Genomic DNA, 15,016 nt, shown 5'->3' on the forward strand with positions numbered 1-15,016 from the left:
CAAAATCAATCCTAAATGTAACTGGAAGCCAGTGTAAGGATCTGAGGACTGGTGTGATATGCTCAGATTTTCTGGTTCTAGTCAGAATCCTGGCAGCAGTGTTCTGGATGAGCTGCAGCTGTCTAATGGTCTTCTTTGAAAGGCCGGTGAGGAGACTATTACAATAATCCACCCTGCTGGTGATAAAGGCATGAACAAGTTTCTCCAAGTCTTGACTGAACACAAAACATCTAATTCTTGCAATGTTTTTGAGATGATAGTATGCTGATTTAGTTACTGCTTTGACCTGACTACTAAAACTAAGGTCTGTCTCCAGAAACACCCCAAGATTGTTTACTTGGTTTTTAGTTGTTTGACCCCTAGACTCAAGGTATGCATTCACCTTGAGAACTTCATCTTTGTTTCCAAATGCGATGACTTCAGTTTTCTCCTTGTTTAACTGAAGAAAGTTCTGGCACATCCACATTAACAGCATCTAACTCTGGGGGGAAAAGCTTAGTATAATAAAATCACCAAAATAAGTCTTCATGTTAAGAATGAATAGTACACAAACACATTTCCAAAACTGTAAAATGTTATTAAAAATAAAGCATTCATGAATTATTGTATGACAAACATTTTACTGTCTTAAGTGCACTCATTTATTTAGCCTATAAATTAAAATAATAATAATAACTATTATTTTATTATTATTATTGTTGTTGTTATATATTTAGGTTACATCCATTTAGAAGCGGCTTTTATTCAAAACGACTTACAAAAGAGTAACAAATGACTCCAAAGTCAGTCACAATGCCAGGTTTATTATACAATAATAATCAAGTCTAAGATGATCACAAATTAAACAAGATTTTGACGCACTTCTTTCTTATTAAATCGCTGTATTCCAACTCGTGTCCGTTACAATTTGCTGTAGGCCTATTCCACATAATAATAAGCAATAAAACAATATACAGTATGATTTGTTAACACGTAGGCTACCTAGGAGCTTGCTGCATGAATCCGTGAGTACAGTTTACAAACCCGTGGGGACAGATTGCGAAAGCGTGCGCGCGGATTATGAATCTGTGGGTACGGATTCAAAAACCGAGGGTACGGTTTACAAAATCTGAGCTCACGGATTGGAAATTCGTGGGTACGGTTTATTAATCCGTGGGCACGATTTGTTAAACCGAGGGAACAGTTTAAGAATTCGTGAGTACGGTTTATAAACTGAGGGAACGGATTGCAAAACCGTCGGCACGGATTGTTTTTTTTTCTCCTACAGGTGACTTCCCGGGCTCCTCACTAGACCGGAATATATCAGTACTATCCTTACAGTATAAAACATCTGCCTTTATGACACTGACATAATTCTCACAGATTTCTCCTTAAAGAAAAGTAAATTGAATGCTGATAGGAGAACATTTTATAATCTGCAGTGGATAACTGCATTAAAAAATACATATATATCTTGCAGCAGCTTCAACAGTGCACTTCACACAGGCATGCAAGAACAGCAATGATAATTCCAACATCTCTTTAAAAAAAAAAAAAATTGATTTGATTTAATTGAGAAAGCTCTGGTTTTTCATAACTATTTACACCACTTACAGTAATTTCACAGAAAACTTAACAGAATCATGCATTAAGAGAACAGTCCTCTACAGTTTCTTGTTTGTGTGAAGAATGAAGAACTATCGACAAAATAGAAAAAAAAAAAAAACTGTTAATAAAATATTTTGAACAATCAAAATGTTGCTAAGATTAGAAAGAATGCTTAAATAATCCAAGCAAAACAAAACACAAAGTAATTATGGCTTTAAAGATTAAAAAAAACAAAACTTTTGTTTTATAAATGTATTGTATAAACACAACATGCTATAAGATCACTTGCATGAACCTGGCATTTGATTTATTCCTCAAAACAAAGTGAGTGCTGATATGGTCAGAAATGGGTTACCGACTGTTGCTTGAACCGTTGCAGGAAAGACAAACATTTGCATAGATTTTAAAATATGCTCTTTTTGGTGTAACAATGTCAAACATCCTCATCTATAAAAGGAATGTCAAGGTCTGAAAATCGTCTCTTGCCCTGATTGCCTGCAGAAACAGAGGCAGCGAGGGATTCTGTGACATCTTGCTTCTGGATGACACACATGGACTGGACTCCTTCTCGGCGTGAGGTGGAGCGGTTTTGGTTCTGTTCCTCAACAGGCTGTTTGCTCCCTCTTTTGGGATCATGTGTTGGATCAGGTGGTTTAGCAGGTTTCTCTGGCTTAGAGCTGTTCAAGGCAGTGTTTGCTGAAAGAGATGCTTTGGATCAGCCACTGGGGACTAAATATATTAACGCAATATTGTACATTTTTTATTAAAGCAGCAGTGCAAACCCATGGTTAGAGAAACAGCAGGTTAAAACTGAAGCTCAACAAACGGCTCACCGCAAGAGCAGCGAATCCAAGCCCTCTTTAACACCGAGCATGCGGGGCGTCCAATCATAATGTAATTAAAATGTCCTGTACCTCAGTACTGACCTTCCATGTCCAAACTCACACAATAGTCTTCTAGTAGACTGTCAGAGCTGACTAATGATTCTGAGTCTGTGTTCTCAGCATCGGAGCTATCCTGGTCAAACTCAGGCAGTCTGAAGGCCAAATCGTTCCTAAACGACAAACAGAAGATTTTGTGAACTGAGGTACTAATAATTCTCAATATCAGCACAAACCTAATATGTGCCCTTGAACAAAAGTTACTGAGGTTTGAACATAAAATCAAAATGCACACGTGAACTGACACTACTTCACTGTAAATTAAGCACTAGAAACAAATAACAATTTGTAATTATTTTCCCAGGAGCAAGAACAATTAATGCATGAAAAAATGTTAAACATTTATTTCTCAACTTACTTTTCCTTCTTAATGGACTTGATTCTCTCAAGCAGGTTCTTTTCGATTTCAAGGTGAGCGCTGTCCACTGAAGAGACATAGGATCCTAATTTTGGCCGCTCAAATATCTAATGGAAAATGAGATCATGAAATCATGATCGGTTAGGACATGAGGTGCACTTTGCTAACTGTTATACTAAAGGGGCTAATTATTAAGACTAGAAATGGCACACACATTTAAGCAATGAGGTACGTAAGTCTTCACTACAATCTGAATAGTTAGCCACAATGTGTCACGGATCGTCTACAGCTACGTCGGTATTCAGAATTTGGTTTACTGCTTTTTTAAAATGGTTAGCACATACTAAATGTTTGTGCTTTATGGATTCATAATCACACCAGGAGCATCATCTTTCCACTAGAAGATTCGATCCCGACATCTAAACAAAGGTTTAAGAGTTCTCTAACTGCAGCATGGTGATATATTATATACAGGTGAACAAGTGTTTTGTGTTACTATATTGCATATTTTATCATGCTTGAAAAAGTGGTTTTAATAATGGCATTACATCATTTCAAAATTTTCTAATTTCAAATTTTACTGTTACTGTTATCTTATTTACACTACTGGTTGGTAAGATTTTAAAATATTTTTGAAAAAAAGTCTCATATCTAGCAAGGATGAATTTATTTGTTTAAAAAAACAAAAACAATTTAAAACAACCGTTTTCTATTTGAATATATATTTAAAATATAATGTATTCTGTGGTGGCAAGGGTGAATTTTTAGCAGCCATTACTCCAGTATTCAGTGTCACATGATCTATCAGAAATCATTCTAATAGGCTGATTTGAAGCTCAGGAGTGATATTCTCAAGAAGTGATATTTTTTGATGAATAGAAAGTACAAAAGACCAGCATTTATTTGAAACTAAAATGAGTTTAATTGATTTTTTAAATTAATTATTTGTCAGTTTGATCAATTTAATGCCTACTGGCGGATTAAAAACACTAATTTCTTTTTTTTTTTTTTAAGTGTATTTTGCAACCTAGCATGTGATGCTTTTCTTACCGTGTTCTGCCTTCTGAGCTTGAGCTGTTTAACGGCCATAGCTTCTGCATTTTCCAACTGCTGAATTTCTTCCATTTTCTGATTATAGCGCCTTGTTTGCTCATTAATCAGAATCTCCACACAACTGCACATAAATGTTAACCATAAGGTTCATACAGTATGTGAGGCAATGTAGTTAAAGTTGGCAAAATGTTGACCTTTTTACAAAGTGTTGGCCAATTAACAATTATTTGGTAATAATAATTAACAATTTATCTGCTTACACAGATTTTTTTTATGTATTTTTATTTTACCTTTTCCTGTTTTACTACCAACCACCAGCACCTAGTCAAACCATACAAATCTAATCATAAAGAATACCAATAAACCAAAATGATTCTCACAGAGTGGTCTTGTTTATATCTTTCATACTGAGAAGTGGGTCAGAAGAATCCGGGCAGCGTAGAATGCAGGGTGCAAACACGATAGCAAGAGCGCTAGTGGACATTCGATTGTGAGCTTCCTCTTTTGTCACTCTAAATATAAAAAGAAAGTACACAAGCGGTGAGGCAATGCACAGGATGTCTAGATATTCACCTTAGTCATATGCAATGGTTCCTTACTTCACAAGATGAAAAATAAGCCTTTCAAGAGTAGAGAAGTTTGGGGGAGGCAGTTCGTCCAACTTTCGGTAGATAGCACGCAGCCGCTCAGATGCTTCGGGCAGATCTGGAGGGGAAGAAAATGTGTCATTCTTTCTAAATTGTGTGGTATACATGTTTAGCCTCCACACCCGAAATTGAATGTGGTGAAAAACCTACCAACAGCATACAGGAAGTCACTGTAGAGGCTGTATGTCATAAGTGGGTCGGGTAGCTCCCGTAACCACTGTTTGACCAGGCCGGTGATTGTGTGGATGGGGTAATTGTCAAAACTGACAGCCTGCGGATCTGGGGAGATAAAAAACTTTTTAATGCATAAAGGTTAAGCTATTTTTAAAATAAAATAGATTCCAGTAAACAGTAAGCACATGACAAAGGTTGCAAAACCAAAAAATGATTATCTGCTGAAATTACAGATTTTGAGAAATTTAGCATCACTTGCTCCTCAATGGATCGTCTGCAGTGAATGGGTGCCATCAGAATGAGAGTCCAAACGACTGATCAAAACTATAAATCACTATAATCTACAAGTAATCCACAACTCCAGTCCATCAATTAAAGTATTGTGACAAGCTGCATGTTTGTAAGAAACAAATCCAACATTAAATCCATAATCCATAATAATGTATCCTCCAGTGAAAAAGTCCATCCCTTGTTATTACGTTACAATTAAACCGTTTTGTACTGTTTTTGCATGTAAACGGTGCTTGATCTGTGCATATTTCTCTCCTGATTCAGACAAGATGACTTTTTCACTGAACAAAGCAATATTATGGATAGTGGATTTATATTTTAGCTAGAAGCACTGGTCTGAAGTTAAAATGCATTTAATGATGGAATTGTTTCTTACAAACATGCAGCTTTTCATTTCACAAGATGTTAATTGATTTACTGGATTATGATATTTTTATCAGCGGTTTGAACTCTTATTCTGATGGCACCCATTCACTGCAGGGGATCCATTACAGAACAAGCTATGCAGTGAAAAAATTCTGAACTATTCCTTTAAAACAATTTACTTTAAGGATGTGCCCTCTAATTTCTGATAATGAGGTGTTTAAGAGCATTTATTTATTTATATAGCACTTTTAATGCAACCACTGATTGCCCAAAGAGCTTCACTATCACTAACACACATGCATAAATAACATACAATCACAGAATAAAAAAAAAAAAAAGAAATACACAGAGCAACACACAGAGTTATAGACAAGGTAAAAATAAAAAAAATTCAAACAATCAATTGAAACCACACTAACACCTTTCTCTAGTAAGTGATGAAGCTCTTTGGCTCGGCAGGCTGAGCCAGACTTGCGGTAGATGCCCTCTGTGTACAGTCCGTTCATTTCAACATGAACCAGCATCTTCTCCATGACAAATGGTACAGAGTCAGCTGTGCGGACCAGGGCACAGACAGGTACACCAAAGTGAAGGGTCTGCTCACCATCTTTCTAAATAATGGAAACATACAAAGAAACTGTAACTATATGATCTAACACATCTTTTATTACAAATAGAAATTAAACTTATGTCACCATCTATGCTATCATGTTAGCGAGATTGAGTAGATGATGGCAAAAATCTCACTGTGTGTATGTGATGGAGTAATATTATGTGAAGTAATATGACAGCAGTGCTCACCTTCCTGTCACAGTGACCTGTGCAATTTACTGTTATCTTGCTCAGACACTTCTTATGACACACCATTTTACAAGCTGAAACAGAAAACACAGCATAAAGTACCACTGGATCCATTCACATTGTTTAATGAAAATAGTGGTGGATACTTACAGCTGCACATGAAGGCCTTTTCCATTCCCCATATGAAGGAGTTGCACTGGTCACATGATTGCATAATGGTCACCTGGTATGTGCTAAATACGTGACCCAGTGGGCTGTCAGGCTTACAGACAAAACAAAAGTTTTTTTTGGAACAGGTGAAATAAATGTTCTCATCATATATCATAAATATATACGTGTTTCCGTGTCACAAAAATAACTTACACATGTATCTCTTTTAGATTTTCTTCTATTCCTCTCCTTAACCTGAAAATTAGACAGAAGGGTACATATGCTCAATTCAAGGATAAATGATAACTAGTTTGGGTCAGATTAAGAATATTTTAAAAGAATAATTTTTTTGCATGAAATTGACCAAAGGTATAAGAAACATTTTTCAAAAACATTGGAAAATTAGCAAAATTGGATTCAATTGGTAATTGTATTTTTTGGTGTAAATCTTAAGTCCTCTATGGAATTATGCAGGCCCAGATTCATTGAGGATCTTGTGATAACTTCTCAAAAAATAATTAAGCACAGCTAAGCTTCTGTGGAAATCTTTATAACTTGTTAAGTTACCTTACAAGGCTCTGCCTCCAGTCGTTTGAGCTCTCCCCTGATAAATCCATCCAGAACTGACTGAAAAAGATTTACAACCAGTGGCACCTCAGATGCTTTCTTCAGCCCTGCGAGACTGGATACCCTTGTCTGGTAACCTGACATCAGGGACTTATAGCCAATATTGGGATTCTTTTGGGCACAGGAAAAATACAATTTCAAACACTTGCCAAAAAACGGAACTTTTTTTTATCTACTGCACTATGATGAGAGTAAGGTTATAGATGCGTGCAGATAAACTTACTGATATGGAGTACATGCTTTTGATGGCGTCTCTGAACTGCGTGGTGGCTAAAAAGAAGATTTTCTCCGTTTCTGAGAGTTCCTTTGTGCGGGTGCTTAGATCGTTCATCTGGATTCAATACCACACCAACAAGATTAAGTACATAAAAGTACAAAGTCATGACTATCAACAAACTATCAGGATCAGGACTATCAGGAACTCAGCAGGAAACAACTTTTAACAACTAGAGTGTCAAATCCAACTATAGAATTAAAATCAAAATGCCTTTCAAAAAGCCGACGAAGAACACAAACCTGATTTCCCAAGAACTCATCCAAATGGCGAAGTTCATTACTGTCAGTGATTTCTCTGTCCAGCGAAGCATTCCACTTCTCCTGGACACGAGTAGCTCGGCTGATTTTAATGGTGGGGTTGCGACGGGGTCCAGGAAAAGTGGCTGAGCTCTTGACACGTGGAGAATAAGAGTGAGGGCCACTGGCTTTTGGCCCGAAGAGAGAGAGGTAAATGAGAGAAAAAGTCATTGCAACTGAAACATTTACTCACAACTGGTCTACTAAATACATTTTTCTTAACTAATTTTTTATTCATTCATTCAAATACTTAACTAATTCATGAATAAATAAATACAAGATTAATTTAATTATGACTGAATAAAGTGGGTCTGGGAGAATAATTCAACCTAGCTCCTCTTTTTCTGCCAACGTCTTTGCCATAGTTATACTCCCATCCTGGGGTGTCAGACGCTTCTTAAAATATTTTAGGAATCCCCGCCTACAAGACACAAATGGAAAAAATAAAGTAAATTGAAATGCAAGCAACACGCTTATATGCATTATAAAATATTAAAAACAAAAATAAAACACATTACATTAGCTTTGATATCTCAATCAAAAGCTAGAACAGCAAGGTCCAGAAAAGGACTGATCACCTTTCTGGTGTGCTGGACGGTGCAATTGCTTCTTCACTTGTCCTCCTTTTGATACTAATGCATGCATCAGTTTCTGCAGGTGACTGGATCTGAAAGACCACAGCATGTTGAGAGACTCGATAAAAATTATTATCATGAAAAAGCGATTCACTCATCCAAACTCTGAATGCCCTGACAATCCCTCCAATCAAAATTAAACATAACAATGAGTTTTTATACTATATATTACTTTGTTCCCCATAGTCCCGCCATGCATTCAGATCAGCAAACCAGCCACAGACAGTTCAGGAAAAAGCAAGGCAATATTCAAGCGGATGCAAAACAACAGTTTAGCTGACAACCATTTAGCGAAGAATGTTTTCTAACCATAATATTGACTGACAATGCAAACTGATTGGGTTTATTTCCTCAAATTAGTGCCACCACCAACCTCCCACACTGCATCCCAAGATCCATGTTGACCTTTTTTGCTATGGGTTATGGGATTTTAGCTGTATTTCATATTGCTGTACAAAATGGGTCTTGCTAAACCTGCACAAGGCCTGACAATTATTAGTAAATTAATGAAAATTACTGTTAAATTAGTTGGCAAAGCTGTTCAGAGCCACAGTATCCACCATTGTGAGATCATTCTCTGTGGCAAATAAGTGAATAAATAGAAAACTAAAACCTCACAAAACAGATACTGGAGCTGTTAAAGCTTGGAGTCAATTTTGAGGAAATGAGTGTTGCAAAAAAAGTTATAAGGGATAGTTCACCCCCAAAAAAATAAAATAAAATAATAACAACGACAGAATTTCCATTTTTGGGTGAACTATTCCTTTAATATGAAATAGAATGTGTTTATGATAAAAAAATATTCTAGCGTACAATGTTATTGAAGACCCAAAAATCACAATAAAAGATGATTAAATCACTTCTATAATGAAACTAATTGTCGAAGCCAAACAAACATCAAAGGCATTGGCCATTTAAAACATCTGCAAATCAACAACCACAACATTATTTTTCTTATATCTATTTACTATTTTCACTCATTAGCACACCTAGCAGCAGCCTCATTGTGTGTACAGTGTCAAATAAAACAAAAAAGGTCAGAAACCAGCTTCCAGTCAGAAACATCCAAGAACAGGATCAGCCTGGTTTCCAAAGAGAAGTCTTTGAAACGTTCAACATTGAGCTAATGCTGATTCTCATGGTATGTTAGCTGTTGCGTGCAAAAGCAAGGCCCACAGCAGCTCGAATGGTCCCTTTGTAACTGTTGTAACTGGGTCAGTCTTTTACCACAGTCTCCAGTTCCACGCGGATACTGGACTGGTTGGGAGTGGAGGGGCTTATGGGAGGAAGGGGAAAACTCCAGTACTCCGCATCGCTTAGCTCCATATGATCCCACTTCAGCCCGCTGCGGGGATGTGCTAGTCGACGTTTGTGTCTGAAGCGCTTACGGTTGTGAAACATAACCTATGATATGTGAACCCGTTTAGATGAGGAAAAAAAAAAAAAGTAACCTGTACCTGCTGATCCATAAACACTGTAAAATAATCAGTAAAGCATCTTTGAGATTCTCTCAATATACACTACCGTTCAGAGGTTTACGGCTGGTGAAATTATGTAAACTATGTATTTTTGACTTTTCAGGATTCTTTGATGAATAGAAAGTTTAAAAGAACAGCATTTATTTGAAATAGACAACTTTTGTAACATTATAAATGCCTTTAGTGTCTCTCTTGACTGATTTAATGGGTTCTTGCTGAATAAAAGGATTAATTTTGTTCTTCCAAAAAAAAAAAAAAAAAAACCTTACAGAACCAAAACTTTTGAATGGTAGTGTATATGTTGGTATACATCTGTTTTTGGGGACAAGAATAAATGTAAGTCAATTTTTTTTTTGGAGGTCTCACAAAATTTTTGATTTAACAGACAGACCATAACTAGTTTTTGAACAGTACCTCATTTCTGGATGATGAGGCTGAGCTGTCCGACTCTGAAGAACTAATTCTGGACACATTATCCAGGGACTGGGAAATGCCACATTTCCTATCATATAAGAAAAAGTAACAAATAAATAAGGAATAATGTGTATAACAATCAGCCAGGCATTACTGCCTGAAAAACTGAATATACATAATTACATGGTTGCTTAAATGATAAATTATTATACATGAAACATTGATGATAGTTTCAGGTAAAACAGTCAAATACACCGTTTAATGGTTACACAAAAATTTACATTTACATTTATTCATTTAGCAGAAAATAATACACAAAAATAATTGATTACATAATGACCAATCAGAATCAAGCAATCCAGAGAGTCACAAACTAAAAAAAGTCATGACCAAAACAAAACTCACCGTAAACCCGATGTTCTCAGGCTCTTAAGTCGTAGTATCTCAGCACTGATGTTCTCCATATGTGCTGCTTCACTGCTCCTCTCCTTCCATTTCTCAGGCTTCTCCTTCATCCTTGTTGTCCTGTTGTGACGTTGTAGGTGTACAGCATTTTGAGTTTCATCAGAAGCACTTTGGCTCATGTTCAGTGGAAGTGACACAGGCCGAGGAAGGCCTGCAGGAGATGGTGGTCTTTCTATATTGCCAGTCATGCCTTTATCATCTTGAATAGGTCGGTCCTCACTGATGCTGAGTTGCTTTTTGATTCTAGTAGGTTGTACTTTGACCTTAGGCTTGGTCTCTGTGTTTGCCTGCAGGCTCAGTTCCTCCATCTTCTTTCGTTCAGGTGTGCGGGATTCATCAGGCAGTGGAGGCTGTGGCTTTGGCTGACTTGGCTTCTTTTCTTCAGTCTTGTTCAAATGGCCCAGCTCTGTCTGAGATCTGAAAGAAAGATCAAAATGACTAATATTGTTTTACCTAGAAGTAAAAAAACACTCAAAGGTAACTTGGCCTTACGTCTGCGCATTGAGTTTTTCTTGCTGCTTCAGATATTCAACTCTCTCCTTGGACCTTCGCCATGCAGTCTGGATCACAATAGCTGCTTGGCATCGGTATGTCTCACGCAAATAACGCCACGATCGCTGAGGGATAAGAGAGGAAACATCTGCTCAGGTACATTATTATTTATTGCAGAGTTTCCCAACCAGGTCCACAAACCGTTTGAGGCTCATGACGATTCAAAATTAAAATAAATTACACAACACTGTTTAACAGCATTACATACTGTAAAATGAGAATATTTCATTGGAACATCTATGTCTAACAAAGGATGAGTCTTAAATGTTATTGGTTTGTTTAAAACGAAAAGAAAGACTTCATTTTAAATGCATACACAACTTTTTAAAAGCTTGGTAAGAGTTTAATGTTTTTGAATGAAGTTTCTTATGTTCATCAAGGATGCATTTATCAAACATACAGCAAAAACAGTAATATTGTTAAATATTACAATTTAAAATAATCTTTCTTAAAATGTAATTTATTCCTATAATGCAAAACGTCTCGGTTACGTATGTAACCCTCGTTCCCTGAAGAAGGGATGACCGACGAATTGGGATCTCGCCAGAGAGACCAATCCACTTCGAGTGTAACCAAACGAGCCAATGGACATTGGCATACGATCATTGCATCCAGCTGCCGCTGATCACAGCGCGAGTATAAGAGGCAGCGGGTGCACCGCATTAATTCATGCTCTCGCTGAGGAGCCGAGCCGGTGGCCCGGCCGCCCAGCGGTGGTACAGCGACTGTGGTGACGGGACGTGACGTCTCCGTTCCCTTCTTCAGGGAACGAGGGTTACATACGTAACCGAGATGTTCCCTTTCAGTCAGTCACTCCGAGTCACGTCGGATGACCGACGAATTGGGATCCCTACCAAAGCGCCACAGGAGCTGCCCCTTCCAGTGCCCTGTGTAGGCCTCCTGACCCTTCCTATAAGGCAGACGATAGGACCGGGCTCTACACAGAGAGGGTCAACTACTGTTGTTCCTTGGGCAACCAAGACAGTAGGACTTGGATAACACTGGGAAGCGTGCCCTTCCATTTGGAAGAGGCACACTGCGGAGTCACCTCCTCCCAGAGGGGGTTAAGTGGCATTTAGACATGTGAAGTAACCCCGTAGGGCCCTATTGCACATGGAAGTCTCTGAGATGGCTTAGGCTGCATCATTAGAGATGGCAGAATGTGGTCTGCCAGAGGAAACACGGCTCTAATAAGCATACCGTGGAATACACATATGGGATCCCGGCAGGGTCTCTCATATGGGCACAAGCCTCACATCAGATTTCAAGAATTCATTGGCTGAAAGGCCTGGCGCCGGACGCTCCGCCACGTCCGGACGCCGCAGTGCTGGAGGACTCGACAGGGTTTGCCTGGTTAAGGAACTCTCTGGAGAATTAGGTGAAAGAACGCCGCAAGCCGACTCTGAGCCGGGCCTCTCAGTGCCACTACCCGTTTGAGGTGAGAACACAGGAGGAAACCGGTTCGACACATAGGCTATAAAACCTAGCGAACGTGTTAGGAGTCGCCCAACCCGCAGCTCTACAGATGTCTGCTAGCGAGGCACCACGAGCCAGCGCCCAGGACGATGCGACACCCCTAGTGGAGTGAGCACGCAACCTGAGCGGGCAGGGCACACCTTGTGCTTCATAGGCCAAGGTGATGGCATCCACTATCCAGTGGGCCATCCTCTGCTTGGAGACAGCCTTCCCCTTCTGCTGTCCTCCGTAACAGACAAAGAGCTGTTCTGAGGTCCTGAAGCTCTGAGTTCTATCCACGTACTGTCGCAGTGCACGTACAGGACAGAGCAAAGCTAGGGCTGGGTCTGCCTCCTCCAGGGGCAGCGCTTGCAGGTTCACTACCTGGTCCCTGAAGGGAGTGGTAGGAACCTTGGGCACATAGCCGGGCCGGGGCCTCAGTGTTGCACTGGAGTCAGCCGGCCCAAACTCAAGGCATAATTCGTCGACCGAAAATGCCTGCAGGTCCCCCACCCTCTTGATCGAGGCCAACGCAGTCAGGAGTAGGGTTTTCATAGAGAGAAACTTCACCTCAACTGACTGCAAAGGCTCGAAGGGGGCAATTTGTAGAGCTCTTAGCACCAATGCCAAATCCCAAGAGGGTAGGGAGGGAGGCCTAGGAAGGTTTAACCTCCTGGCCCCCCTAAGAAACCTGACAACCAGATCGTGCTTCCCCACCGACCTCCCCTCTACGGGGTCGTGGTGAGCGGAAATAGCAGCAACACAGCCTACGCTCCAACCCTTGTTGCAAAAAGGAAAGCACGGCTCTGATCAAACATCTCCGGGGGTCCTCACGGTGAGAGGAACATCATTCGACGAACAGGTTCCACTTCAGCGCATAGGCCCGTCTCGTGGACGGTGCTCGTGCTGAAGCGATAGTGAGAGCTACCTCCTGGGGTAGATCACCTAGGATGATCCAAGATGGCGGCGCGATCAGACGCAGCGGCTGCTCCAGGTCCCAAAGACGGTGCTTTTTTGTCTTTTAATGTCGTCTGTTCGTCTCCAAATAGTGTAAATTTACCGCTAGTTCATAAGGAAATCACTCCTAAACTCATATATGTTCGCCAAAGACTTTTGGATATCGGCAACGCATACAAAGACCAACTCTCGCCGGCGGCTACTGAGAAGCTACGAGGCCTCTGTTTACTGCTGAAGCCGGACCTCGAGACCGCGGCCTCGCCTACTGTCGCTACCCACACAAGGCGGTGTCGCAAGCGGTGTGAGAGAGGACGGAAGCGGTAAGCGCGGAGGTATCTGAGCTAGGCTGAGGAAAACCCCACAAGACCGGCTCTTCCAACACTCATGCTCTCAAACGTTCGCTCTCTGGAAAACAAACTGGACTTAATTCAACTCAGTCGATCTACACAGCATGAGACAAGGGATTGTTGTGTGTTTGTTTTCACTGAAACATGGCTGAACGACAACATCCCGGACTCCGCCATTCAGCTGCACGGACTAACTTGCTACCGCGGACAGAGATTCATCACTGTCTGGTAAGATTCGCGGCGGTGGCTTGTGTGTGTACGTCAACAAAGAATGGTGTAACAATGCTGGGGTAGTGACAAAACACTGTTCATCGCTGGTGGAGTTTATGTTTGTGAAGTGTCGACCGTTCTATCTGCCGCGGGAGTTCACGGCCATTGTTATTGTCGCGGTATACATCCCACCGTGCGCAAACGCAAAGGACGCGCTTCGCGAGCTGTACAGCGCCATCAGCGAACAACAAACAAATAACCCCGACGGCTTTTTCATCATAGCCGGTGACTTCAACCACGCAAACTTAAAGACAGTTTTGCCAAAGTTCTACCAACATGTGAACTTTGCAACAAGGGGAAATAACACACTGGACTTTGTTTACACAACAGTTAAGAGCGCATACAAAGCTGAACCCCGCCCCCACCTCGGGTACTCGGACCACATCTCTGTTATGCTAATCCCAGAATACAGACCACTTCTGAAACTGGCCAAACCGGTTCACAAACAGATCAAGGTATGGCCAAACAATGCCACCTCAGCACTGCAGGACTGCTTCCAGGACACAGACTGGAACATGTTCAAAGAGGCGGCCACCTACAACAACCACACAGACCTGCAGGAGTACACTGAAACTGTGACTGCTTACATCCAAAAGTGCACTGATGATGTGACAGTCACCAAGACCATCACCACACGCGCCAACCAGAAGCCATGGATGACAGCAGAGGTTCGTGGGCTGCTAAAGTCCAGAGATGAAGCATTCAGATCAGGAGATAAAGCAGCCCTCAAAACAGCAAGAGCCAATCTGTCCCGCAGCATCAAAAATGCAAAACGGTCATATGCTCAAAAAATCAACAATCACTTCACAGACAGCAGTGACACACGGAGCCTGTGGCAAGCTATTCAGACCATCACAGACTACAAGCCCCCGCCA

General features: G+C 40.4%; 1 protein-coding gene across 4 annotated transcripts in view; it reads right to left on the reverse strand.

Annotated features, from left to right (window-relative positions):
• Positions 1 to 783: 783 nt before the first annotated feature.
• Positions 784 to 15,016, reverse strand: part of myo9b (myosin IXb) — a 35,792-nt gene continuing 21,559 nt past the window's right edge. For 2 of the 4 annotated variants that reach the window (XM_058750751.1, XM_058750758.1), the window contains 20 exons: positions 11,053 to 11,177; positions 10,501 to 10,977; positions 10,096 to 10,183; positions 9,431 to 9,607; positions 8,147 to 8,235; positions 7,898 to 7,989; positions 7,512 to 7,696; positions 7,219 to 7,326; positions 6,936 to 7,106; positions 6,582 to 6,623; positions 6,369 to 6,480; positions 6,219 to 6,292; positions 5,839 to 6,028; positions 4,737 to 4,865; positions 4,539 to 4,644; positions 4,320 to 4,451; positions 3,937 to 4,060; positions 2,887 to 2,993; positions 2,514 to 2,641; positions 784 to 2,283 (listed from right to left, as the gene is read on the reverse strand). In XM_058750751.1, coding sequence (XP_058606734.1) covers positions 2,021 to 2,283; positions 2,514 to 2,641; positions 2,887 to 2,993; positions 3,937 to 4,060; positions 4,320 to 4,451; positions 4,539 to 4,644; positions 4,737 to 4,865; positions 5,839 to 6,028; positions 6,219 to 6,292; positions 6,369 to 6,480; positions 6,582 to 6,623; positions 6,936 to 7,106; positions 7,219 to 7,326; positions 7,512 to 7,696; positions 7,898 to 7,989; positions 8,147 to 8,235; positions 9,431 to 9,607; positions 10,096 to 10,183; positions 10,501 to 10,977; positions 11,053 to 11,177 — 2,919 coding nt within the window. In that variant the 3' untranslated portion in view covers positions 784 to 2,020. Of the gene's footprint in view, positions 2,284 to 2,501; positions 2,642 to 2,886; positions 2,994 to 3,936; positions 4,061 to 4,319; positions 4,452 to 4,538; positions 4,645 to 4,736; positions 4,866 to 5,838; positions 6,029 to 6,218; positions 6,293 to 6,368; positions 6,481 to 6,581; positions 6,624 to 6,935; positions 7,107 to 7,218; positions 7,327 to 7,511; positions 7,697 to 7,897; positions 7,990 to 8,146; positions 8,236 to 9,430; positions 9,608 to 10,095; positions 10,184 to 10,500; positions 10,978 to 11,052; positions 11,178 to 15,016 lie in introns of all 4 variants that reach the window. The other 2 variants (XM_058750772.1, XM_058750766.1) reach the window with 2 other exon arrangements.

The sequence above is a fragment of the Onychostoma macrolepis genome, chromosome 02 (genome assembly GCF_012432095.1).
Source record: "Onychostoma macrolepis isolate SWU-2019 chromosome 02, ASM1243209v1, whole genome shotgun sequence".
NCBI classification, from domain to species: domain Eukaryota; kingdom Metazoa; phylum Chordata; class Actinopteri; order Cypriniformes; family Cyprinidae; genus Onychostoma; species Onychostoma macrolepis.